The sequence below is a fragment of the Phoca vitulina genome, unplaced genomic scaffold (genome assembly GCF_004348235.1).
Source record: "Phoca vitulina isolate PV1807 unplaced genomic scaffold, GSC_HSeal_1.0 scaffold32, whole genome shotgun sequence".
Taxonomy (NCBI): Eukaryota; Metazoa; Chordata; class Mammalia; order Carnivora; family Phocidae; genus Phoca; species Phoca vitulina.
In genome coordinates, this window is record NW_022589735.1 from 2,777,304 (window position 1) to 2,789,523 (window position 12,220).

Genomic DNA, 12,220 nt, shown 5'->3' on the forward strand with positions numbered 1-12,220 from the left:
CATGTCTCTCAAGGGGCTGGCGCGAACGCCACTGCGGAGTTGGGCGAGGGGATACGGCAAGGGGAGGGGGCAAAACACTGGGAACAGCCGCGGGGCTGGGAGGACATGAATTGCGGAGGTGCGCGGAGAGCAGGGAGAGTCCCTGGTCAGGGAACACGGGGGAGCCAGGGTGTGAAAGCGGGGCTGTAGAGGCGGTGGCGGGAGCAACGCAGGCCGAGGGCTTGAATCGACCGCGGAGGGCGGGGAGTCTGTGACCGAGAGCGGCGCTGCGGCGCGGTAGGCGGGACTAGGGAGAGCGACGCAGGGATTGGCGGGCAGCTCTGGGCTGCCGTACGTCGGCGGTGACGCACGCCTCGGGGAGGGTGCGCGCGCGTTCAGCGGCCTCTTTGTGTGGTGCCCAGATAGGGGAGCGGAGGTGGCGGTGGCGGTAGCGGCGGCTTTGGTTGTCTTCCAGTCTCCTCGGCTCGCCCTCTAGCCGGCACCTCTCCCCTTCCCTCCCCCTTCCTTTTTTCCTCCTTCCCTCCCCTTCCCTTCCTCCCTTCCCCGTCGGTGACCGGCGGTGGCGGCTCCAGCAACGGCTGGGCCCAAGCTGTGAAGAGGCCTTAGCCAACGATAACGGCGACGGCGAAACCTCGGAGCTCGCAGGGCGGGGGGAAGGCCCGGGCCGTGGAGATGGAGAATTCCCAGTTGTGTAAGCTGTTCATCGGCGGCCTCAATGTGCAGACGAGTGAGTCGGGCCTGCGCGGCCACTTTGAGGCCTTTGGGACTCTGACGGACTGCGTGGTGGTGGTGAACCCCCAGACCAAACGCTCCCGTTGCTTCGGCTTCGTGACCTACTCCAATGTGGAGGAGGCCGATGCCGCCATGGCCGCTTCGCCCCATGCCGTGGACGGCAACACGGTGGAGCTGAAGCGGGCGGTGTCCCGGGAGGATTCGGCGCGGCCCGGTGCCCACGCCAAGGTTAAGAAGCTCTTTGTCGGGGGCCTTAAGGGAGACGTGGCCGAGGGCGACCTGATCGAGCATTTCTCGCAGTTTGGCACAGTGGAAAAGGCCGAGATTATTGCCGACAAGCAGTCGGGCAAGAAGCGTGGCTTCGGCTTCGTGTATTTTCAGAATCACGACGCGGCCGACAAGGCCGCGGTTGTCAAGTTCCATCCGATCCAGGGCCATCGCGTGGAAGTGAAGAAGGCCGTCCCCAAGGAGGATATCCACTCCGGTGGGGGCGGAGGCGGTTCCCGGTCCTCCCGAGGCGGCCGAGGCGGCCGGGGTCGCGGCGGTGGTCGAGACCAGAACGGCCTTTCTAAGGGCGGCGGCGGCGGTTATAACAGCTACGGTGGTTACGGCGGCGGCGGTGGCGGCGGCGGCGGCGGCGGCTACAATGCCTACGGAGGCGGCGGAGGCGGTTCGTCCTACGGTGGAAGCGACTACGGTAACGGCTTCGGCGGCTTCGGCAGCTACACCCAGCACCAGTCCTCCTATGGGCCCATGAAGGGCGGCGGCGGCGGCGGTGGCGGTGGCAGCAGCTGGGGCGGTCGTAGTAACAGTGGACCTTACAGAGGCGGCTATGGCGGTGGAGGTGGTTATGGAGGCAGCTCCTTCTAAAAAAAAAAATCTAAAAATGCCTGGGAGTGGCTATAGGGGTAGCTCTTTTCAACAACCCAGCTAGGGTCAACTCCTAAGTTCCTTCCTCTCCCACCGCCTTCCCCATTTTTCCCTTGGGGGAGCCGCTTCTAAGGCTGCTTATCCTTGGGGGTGTTGCCCTATTTGCCTGCCACCTCTCTTGTCTCTCCCTCTGAAGATGGACTCGGCCCCACATACACATTTTTGTGTTACAGTCATTGATGGACTCTATTTTTTTATTATTACTTGGACCTTGGTCGTTTTTATACTAGCAAAATGTCTTGTTTTAATTTGTGTTTTTTGGGGGGGAGGGAGTGAACTTGCTGATTCTGTAGCAAAACCTGGGCGGGGGTTGGGGTGGGGGGGTAGTTTACTTTGTTGTAAGGACTTGATATCTGGCTACAGCGTTTTCTATGAAATCTACTTGGATTCCATGCCTGAAATTTGAAAGCATATGTACAAAAATCATTTTTACGTTTTATTTTTAATAAATCATTGTGTTTGACCGTATATGTCTAACATTTTTTTTCTAGGATCCATTCCGTACCGTTTTAAGGGATATTAGTTAAAAATTTTTCGTGTTAATTCTTAATTCTTGATGTGTACTTAGAGAAACTTTTAAAAGGTCCTTTGGTGGTGTTTTTTTTTTTTTTTTTCTGTTGCCCTTCTAGTGACGTGTTGAATTTTATCCCTTACAGGCAAAACTTTTGAAGTGGTGGATGTAGCTTTTTAAAATCTTTAAAGTTTCTGTGCATCCATCTCTTGTACTAAGCGATTTGCTTATCATCTTGACATGGTTGGTCACTTCTTTCTATGAGAATTTACTTCAAAGTATGTACTGTGTAGTCCGAAAAGAAATAGTTTGTGTTAAGCATGTGTTTTCATTCATATAAACTGTTTAAAAATTTTCAGATGGCCTAGTTTCATCCCTCTTACTGGTTTGTCTGTAATGAATGGTTACTAATAAGGGTTATATTTTACCCTTAAACTAAATGCATTTTTGTATTTTCAGAGCAGGTTTAAACGTTTTTTCCTATAGCTGAACTGTTGTCCTCTTGGAATTCCTTCCCCCAACCTTTGTAGCACCATCTACTGGCAGAATGGCAGTATATCTGCAAAGCAATTTGTTTAAAAAACTTGTTTAGGATAATTGCATCAGATTTAGAAGTTTTGCCATCAAAAACCTGTGCAGACTTTGGTTACACATTTACTTGTAACTAAGATGGGCTTTACGGGAATGTAGTTAACAGTCCATATCACAATTGCCCTTTCTAGAGGAGATTTGAAAATGTAAACTGCTATGCATAGCTTGGGCAATGGCCCCAAATTGCTATGACAGCTAATGAGCCAGCTACGTGTACTGGTATCTTAGGTGCAAGTTGTAAAGCAAAATATTTGTGTATTCTGCTTGGTTAACAAATGTATATTTGTAGCCCTTTCATGCAGTAGAATTCAAGTTGTTGTTTATAAAAAACAAAACAAAACAATGATAAAGGAGAAAATTGCCTTCCTGGATAGAAATATAGAATAGCAACGTTTATGGATATCACAAATAAAGAATTCAATTCTTTACATGATTGAGTGAGAGTATGTATAACCTGGTGGGTGGGTTCAGAGTACCTATAAAATAGTACACTTGATTTAATGTTATGGTAAAATTTTTAACTTGAATATTGCATTTAAAAGCCCATATGTATAGTAAGAAGCTTTCTGAAGGGGAGGTTAATGGGCTTTAAAGTAAAAGACTAATTTAGCATTGACTCTCTTAGTTCTTATTACTGTATATTTCTTAATATCTAATTCTTGCCACATTTTTTTATCTTAATTGCTAGGGGTTTTCATTTCGAGAGATACGAAAAAAGGTCAAGATTTTGAGGCAAGATTATGGCTGCTCAGTAGTCACTTTGACAAAAAATAGCTGATGTTTGGTACAGATAACTTGAGTATACCTTTACGACAAATGGGTTAGATGCTTTTGCACAAGTAAATATAGTCAAATCTTTCGCTCTAAAATGGTTCTGCAGTTTCCTTAAATTTATTTTTCATTTTTAGTGAAACATGATACTACATGTGGGCTTCTTCATTTGGTAGTTTAGTCCGTTTTTTGAGTGCCTCTAAGATATATGCTTAAAGTTTTCATTATAATTATTACTCCGCTTGCCTTTTACTCAGCTTTAGCGGGAAGATCCAATTCTGGGTCAGTTGGACTAGTCCCCTTTTTGGAGGGTTTCCAAAGTCTGATAAGGTTATTGTTATTTTGTATTCCCAACATAGTGATTTCTAACAAGTAAAATGAATGATGTAAAAGGATTACCTGTTAATTAGAAAAGCAACTCAAGGTGCTGTTCGTGGTATTAACACTTCATTGTTGTGTATTTACCTTTATAGATTTCTGTAATCTGGACTGCTATTTAGTGAAGGCAAAAGCATAGTGGTATTTAGTCTTTCTGGAATTCTTCTTGTCAATTTTTATAGAAGCATTTTTGACATAACAAGTATTTTTTCTTTTGGGGGGCCACCAGGTGTATTTTTTAAGTCCTTTCACCTATGAGAACTATCTGAACCTTATTACTTAAAATTTAAGAATTCATGAGAGGAGGTGGTACAGAATCTAGTCAGAACTGAATACAATTTTTGTGCCATGCTCGAATCTAATTTTAAAGATTATAAAAATAAAAATGAACCTATTTTTTGTCTCCCTCTTGTGAAGAACTTTTACATTTACAGGATTTTTGGTATAAATTCAGTGGTAATTATTAGTTGAACATGCTTTGAAAGATTTATGTATTAAAGATTGATGGTAGTTTTAAATCTTAAGCTCGCAAATGCTTAATGTTTATAGGGATAACTATAGAATGATACACTGATTGTTTCTTCCTATAATTTAGTGATTTTCAACATAATTTCTTAATTAAATCTGCTTCACGATAAATTTTTGCATTTAAGCAAGGTTAAAGGGTTTGAGGATACTTGAAAATTTGGTGTTTATGATTATTCCCCTCAAGACCAGAAGTGACAGCATCTTAATTGGTAGGCTTCTTTACTTTTAAGTGCTTGCTTTTATCAAATTTGAGAATTGGTGTTTTATGTTAAATTTTGTATGCCGGTATCTTTGCTGACTGAAAGTGGACTTTGGGATGTTGGATTGATTTGAGCAAAACTGCAACTAGACAGTATATGGATTTTACCTAGAAAGATAACATTTGGTAAGTCTCTCCTATTTTAACCACCACGAGTGTAAGATTTTGATTATTGGGAAAAATTCCTTCTATTCTGTTTCAGAAGGCCCTATTTTGTTTCCATCTAAAACAGGGCAACAGAAATTGCCTCTAAACCAGAGTAGGACAGTGCTTTTTTCTTAATGTCTCTTTGCAGGTTACTTTGATGTGCCTTTGTTTCATGCTTTCTATTAAAAGTGAAAATACATTGTAAGATTTTTTTCAATAAAGAATCCCTTGAAAGAATAGGTAAAGCCTAAGAAACATACTTTCTGCAATATGTTATTTAAAAAATTGTTATGTTGCATAACATTTGGATTGTCACAGAAAATAGCATTATTACTAGGAAATAGAAAATACAGAAATCTTGCTGAATCTTGGGGCTGGTGTATTTTAAAAGTAAATTTACTAGTGTTAAATAACTGGTTATAAGTCAAACTAAATGAAAAGTGAGTGAGTATTCTACCAATATGACCAAATACTCTTCTCAAGGATAATCATTAATAAGTTTATATTCAGCTAGCTCTTTTTTGTATGCACTTAAATTAATTTTTAAAAATAGGATTATATAGTTTTGCTTTTTTTATGTATATCAATAATATTCTCATATATAAAGACAAATAGACCTTCCTCTTCCTATTGTCTATACAGTTGACCCTTGAACAAAATGGGGGTTGGGGCATTGACCCCCCCCATGCAGTTTAAAAATCTCTATATAAGTTTTGACTCTCCCAAAACCTAACTACTAATATCCTGTAAGCTGGCTGTCTTAGCTATAACCTAGTCAATTAGCACATATTTTGTATATTATATATAGCATATATTGTATTCCTATAATGTAAGCTAGAGAGAAGAAAAACTCACAAGGAAGAGAAAATGACATTTACAGTACTGTATTTAATGAAAAAGATCACCAGGTGGACCTGTATAGTTCAAAGCTGTGTTGTTCAAGGGCCAACCATAGATGTTCCATAGTTTAGTTGTCCTATAACTTAAAATACTCCTTTTGACAGATTGAGGTTTTTTCTCTTGATCTGATGAATAATGCAGTGATTATTATCCTTGCAGATAAGTTCTTGTTGATCACATGTGTACTTAGTTGATTAGATGGTTAACTCAGAGTTAAATGTGCTAGACAGAAAGCAGCAGTTTTGTGATTTCATAAGTATTTTTCAGTTCTTAGTATATATACAGAGAAAGGTACATACTCACACTTGCAGTTTTTTAAAGCCTTAGGGTAAATTCAGTGAAAACATTTTAGAGAAAAATTTCAAAGCTGGATTATACATGATAGAACAGTTAATGGCCTTATCATTTCAGGAACATATTGCTGTCCTCCCCTTTTGTTTTCTCCAGTGGTTTTTATTGCAGCCGTATTTGACAGTTTTTCCATATGATGGCTACATACTATCACTTAAGACATTTCATTACTGTCTGAAATAAAGGTACCACTGATTGTGTTTCCTGTGTGCCTTGTGCTAGGTACTCTGTGCATCATTTATTGTAGTCCTCAGAATAACTCTATGAGGAGATCCTGGTGTCTGTGTGTTGTGTATTAGCTACAGGCTACCTAATTTAATTTGCTGAAGATCATGGAACTATTGAGTACAAGAAATAGGGATCTTTTTGCTTATATTTAAAAACCATTGTAAAGGTAAAAAAAAAAATTGCTCCTGTTTTCTCCCAGTGTCCAGAAATAACCTTTGTTAACAGTTTGTCTACTTCTAGATCTTTTTCTTTGCATGGCAAGATAGATACATACGCATATATATGAATTTTAACATCAAAGACATTCCTCTGTATTGATACATATATCTTATATGACTATATGGTGTACTATAGTATAGACGCACATAATTTATTGATTAGCACGTTTCCAGTTTTTCTTCTGTTTTTAATTTAAAACTTTTTTGCAGGCTTTGTGTTGCCATTTGCAACATATAAAAGAGGGAAAAAATCAAGTACAGGAGCCTGGCTGGAAGCTATTTGTTATACTAGTATACAGATAGTTCTCTGAGAAATCTGCTAGAGCCCTACAAGGATTTTTTTGATATTTAGTCATTTTTCCTCCCAGCTTTGTGTTTCAGTTTATGAGAGTTGATTAAAAAATATGTAATGTATCGGGCACCTTGGTGGCTCAGTTGGTTAAGCGACTGCCTTCGGCTCAGGTCATGATCCTGGAGTCCCGGGATCGAGGTCCGCATCGGGCTCCCTGCTCGGCAGGGAGTCTGCTTCTTCCTCTGACCCTCCCCCTCTCATGCTGTCTGTCTCTCATTCTCTCTCTCAAATAAATAAAATCTTTAAAAAAAAAAAATGTAATGTATCTACATTAAAAATAAGTCTTTATATTCTAAAGGGACTATACAGTGAAGTCGGGGAATTTATAGCAATAGACAATTTTTTGTTCTTTTCTAGTTTATTCTACCTAAAACTTGTACCATCATATTTCAGGTGTGTGTGAATAGAGGTTTTTCACTGCAGAAATTGTTTTTAGTTGAATTAAGCGACTTGCTAAGTACTTCCTCAAGAAGCTCTTGAGAAAGAAAATAACAGACTGGAAAGAGTATGCTGGGAGAGGTTTACTCTGGATCAGAGGTGGGCAATACCTACCCAAAATCTAAATTTCCAATTGAAACGTGAATTCAGATCTTACTATTTAACCTTGGTAAGTCAACTTATTTTTCCTGGACTACTTTTTCCCGTGATGTGAAGACTAATTGCTTAGATCCTTTCCAATTTGATATTGTTAGTTTTTAGTCCTATTTGGTAATTAATTCAGTAACGGGCTTTGAGAGGAACCCTGGCACTAGTTTATAATTCATTAAACAATTTATTGAGCATGACTTAGCTAAATAATACATAAGGATGAGTCCTTGCTCGCAAGATACCCACAGTTTAGTTTGGGTGGTGGGAATTTAAGCAATTATGATAGAGTGTGGGCATTTTAGTCAGACATATATATGAGCAGTGAGTGTGACTTTATGTGTGGGTCAAGGGAAATGTTAGAGAAGAGACATTGGCACTAGTCTTGACATTTAGAATAGGTGGATGAGGTGGCCAAAGGCCATTCCACAGCTTTTTTTTTTTTTTTTAAGATTTTTATTTATTTGAGATAGAATGAGAGAGAGCATAAGCAGGGCAGAGGGGCAGAGGGAGAGGGAGAAGCAGGGTCCCTGCTGAGCAGGGCGCCTGCCATGGGGCTCGATCCCGGGACCCCGGGATCATGACCTGAGCCGAAGGCAAATGCTTAACTGACAGCCACCCAGGCGCCCCCTATTCCACAGCTTATACCAAAATGCAGAGCCTAATGTATTGGGCTCTTTACATTTTTTCTTGCATTACTAGACTGCAATGTAGACCTTAAAAGCACATCATCCATTTTAATTTTTTGCATTATTTTAAGATTCAGGATTTTTGCTAAGTATTGATAGCAAAATCAGAACTTATTCAATGATAGAAATACAAAACAGTTGAAATATTAAGTGGGAAATGATAATCCTATATATTAATGAATCTGTCCATAAAGAGTGTAATTCACCTTTGGGAGACCCCTTTTATTAAGCTGCAGTTAGCAGTATGCTCACTGCATTTTCATCTTATAAATATATTTTGATTTATTAGCTGATTTTAAAATATAATTTTGTTAGAAAATGACTTCTACAGTGATTAAGTCAGTTTGTGATACAAAATTTGCCATAATTGAAAGGTTATATGTTCTCTACATTTCATTTTAAAAATAAAGTTAACATTTGTATAATTTTGGGGGAGGCAGTATTTGAAAAATAAGTGGGCATTAATTATTAGCCTCAAATTGAATTTGACTTTAGCACTTCATGAATGTTCTTGATGTTTAAATTCAGTCTTTTGCTAATTATAATGTGTGGAATTATTTTAGTTGGGAAATAGAATTTATTACTCATTTCAAAGAGAGGCACACAAATGGTTTGAGAACATTAGTCTTTGACACTGGAACTTGCTTTTTGGGTGAACTTCACATTCTCCCTAAATGAGAATTTAAATGCTACTAGATAAAATGTTTCTCATAAAAAGCATATATATTTGAAAGCTGCTTTTGAAAAAAGAATCCCAAAGTAGGAAGGGCAATTGAGTCTCATGTACTTACTTTTTCCACCTACTTTTTTGCTTGCACTTGGAGCTAGATGAGTTGAATATTCACTGAGGAAAAGGATTCATGAAAATACCTTCCTAGGTAGGCATTCTTTTCTTATCTGTGCGCCTCCTCTTCCCAGGCAGATTCTCTTAGGCTCCTTTGGTTATTTTACTACTTTGGTTTGCTAAAAATAAAATAAGATCCCCCCAAAAAACCTACCTGAAATAGGTTCGTGTCATCATCTTTAAAATTCTCTGATGTGAACTAAAATTCTTTGATGTGTACCATTAAATGACATGCTTATTTCCCAGTGTTTACCATTTTCATCAGGTATTGATCACCTTTGTGCAAAAGACCTCTAGAATCTGGAGATCGATAGCAGTGAGACAAACATGGTTCCTGTCTTCAAATAACTTGCATTCTGATTGAAATTCATTTTCTTTTGAAATGATGGATCCTTTCCTTTTCAGCATCACGGCACCATCTCAGATTGTTAACACCATACAAACAGTTTGGAGTTCGGCTCATTGTTATTTAGTGTACATTCTCTGATTATATTAAGGCTTCACTCCTTCACTGGTTTCTTGTTTGGATACCATATGAAAGGTGCATTTTTTTTGATGCTTACGTTGCAAATAAAATTTGCCTCAGAGTAATCATCTGATTTAATATTTCATAGTCCTTAAGGACATACATTTTGGCATCAAATAGTCTAGATTTCATTCCTGACCCTGTCACTTTCTAGTTCTGTGACACTGAACAAGTTGAACTGAACCTCAGTTTCCTTGTCTTTAAAAAGGAGAGACTATTAGTAATACCTGTCTCACAGGGTTGTTGAACAGATTGAGTGAAAAATGCATTTAAAGGACTTAAACTATATTCTCTGGTACATAGTAATGTTAAAATTATGACCTCTGATAAAGAGGCGTGACTGCCTAGTAAAAGGTGTACCTTTATTTCACCTCCAACCCCCAACCACGTGGTATTTGCAGTTAGTGAGGTGAATGAATAACTGTCTTGAAAAGGGTAGTGACATATGTGTATATAGTCTGTAGAGCAATCTTAGTACTGAGATTTTTTTTTTTTAAAGATTTTATTTACTTACTTGTCAGAGAGAGAGAGCACAAGTAGGAGGAACAGCAGAGGGAGAGGGAGAAGCAGGCTCCTCACTGAGCAGGGAGCCCCAGGACCCTGGGATCATGACCTGAGCCGAAGACAGAGGCTTAACTGACTGAGCCACCCAGGTGTCCCCTGATACTGGTTTTAAACTAGGCTTTGCCCTTGTTGGGTGAGCTTGGATATGGGAACCTCCTAAACTTCTGCTCTTTCAACTGTAGTAGGAGAGGTATGAACCATGTTAGCTGTCTGTAAGGGTTTAAGTATTTGTTGCTATGAGGAAGGTATAAATAATGTGATTGTTGAGGAGAAATATCTTTCATGTTGGAAGAAAGATCAAGAGAAGCATTGTGGAGGATACAGCATTTGACCTAAAAAAATTGGCCACATAGAGAAGAATGGGGAGAAAAAGGTAATTTCAGGTAGAGGGACAAATTGGCAGAGACATGCAGCCTATGTGCTAAACATTGTACAAGTTACATTTACACATGTTCTGACTGGATCCATTCACTAACCCTCTGCTTCACAGACTGATGGCTGAAGCTCATCTCAGAACGGTTCAGTAACTTTTCCAAGGTCCCCAGCTGCTTGAGCTGGGAGTTGAATCCAAGTCTGACCGATTCCAGTGGTCATACTCTTCCCACTAAACTTGATTTGCTTCCAAATGCAGGTGGCTAATTTGTACTAAGGGTAAAGGGGATTTGTGGGAAATAAATTGGGAGAAGTTGGAACCACATTACTGAGGTCTTTGAGTAGTATGCTAAGGAGTTTGGGCCTTATCTGGCAGGCAGTGGAAATCACTAAAGGTTATTGAGCAACAATAGTGGTAGTGAGACTGTTAATTTAGGAAGATTAACTCAGTAGCGCAGAGTAGAATAGATGGCAGTTCAGTGATATTTCAGGTGACAAGGTTGTTAAGACAGCTCATGTTAACCAGGTAGGAAAATGAGCATGAACAAGGAGGTAGCGCTGGAAATAGGGAATATGAGGGAAGTTGAGAAAGTCTAATTGTCAAATGACTGGGTATGTGGGAGGAATAGTTGCATCAGAATTACTGTGTGACTAGGAGGATGGTGATACACCTGGGAATGGAAAGAAGAGATTTAGATTTAGGTTTGGAACATAGTGAGTTGAAGACGCTGGTAAGCACAGTGATGTGTCTTTTGAGGATAGCTTTACAAAATGATTACTGTGCTGGGTATTCTCTTTTTGCCCCTCCTGGCCCACTCTCCACTTTTCTCTTTCTTGTGTTCTTGGGAGCTTGATTTTTTTTTTTTAAGATTGTATTTATTTATTTGAGAGAGCGAGAGCCAGAGCCAGAGCGAGGTGAAGGGTAGAGGGAGAAGCAGACTCCCCGCTAAGCAGGGAGCCTGATGCAGGGCTCGATCCTGGGACTCCAGGATCATGACCTGAGCCCTTGAAGGCAGATGCTTAACCGACTGAGCCACCCAGGTGCCCTGGGAGCTTGATTCTTAAAGAACTGCATATTTCTTTGGCTTCTCTTTTGGGTTTAGGCAGTAGGAGAAACCAGCAAGAGATCTTAAGGGTGAGAGAAAGGCGAGGTGCATGTATTTGTACCTCCTGTTCCCCAAATGCACATACTCAGCAAACAGGTTTTCAGTGGCCACAACTCTGTTCCAATGGCCCTCTCTTACAGCTCTAGGTCTTTTCTGGTTTCTGGTAACCACTCCCTCCTATAGCTACTTCAGACTTGCTATTGCTGGCCCCAAGATGTTTGTCAGACACTATTGATTTTCCCGTGCCTAAACCTTTGTAAACAACTCCTTTTATTAGCACTTCAATAACTCTGAGTGTGCCTTCTTTTATCTCTTTAGTGAAAAATTTTAAATCCCTTCCACATTTTCTAATGACTTGATATCCCAGGCACCATCACCCTTGGAGAAGACGTAGCTATTTGTAGTAAGTTACTTTCCTGTCATGAGTTTTCTCACATTGTTTGAAATTTAGTGTCTCCCTATTTCTTACTATGTTAGGTTAAATTTATGACTCTTTTGCCTGATGATTCAGCTGAAAGTAGAGTAGTGAACAAGAGACAAAATCGCTGCCCTCAGTAGAGCTTATATTTTAGTGGAGAGAAACAATGAAACAATCAATTATATGGTGTGTTGGAAGATGATGAGTGAGTGGTATGGGA

The 12,220-nt window shown here is 40.3% G+C and overlaps 2 protein-coding genes across 13 annotated transcripts in view; both read left to right on the top strand.

The window, feature by feature from the left end:
* Positions 1 to 12,220, top strand: part of KLHL3 (kelch like family member 3) — a 279,580-nt gene that overhangs the window by 137,337 nt on the left and 130,023 nt on the right. The window lies entirely within an intron of this gene.
* On the top strand, positions 365 to 3,192 carry HNRNPA0 (heterogeneous nuclear ribonucleoprotein A0). Its single transcript, XM_032425133.1, has one exon. The coding sequence runs from the start codon at positions 673 to 675 to the stop codon at positions 1,600 to 1,602; it is 930 nt and encodes a 309-aa protein (XP_032281024.1). The 5' UTR covers positions 365 to 672; the 3' UTR covers positions 1,603 to 3,192.

Bases quoted from the DNA above. Each gene is read 5' to 3' on its own strand.
- HNRNPA0 (XM_032425133.1), top strand. From the start codon at position 673: ATGGAGAATTCCCAGTTGTGTAAGCTGTTCATCGGCGGCCTCAATGTG.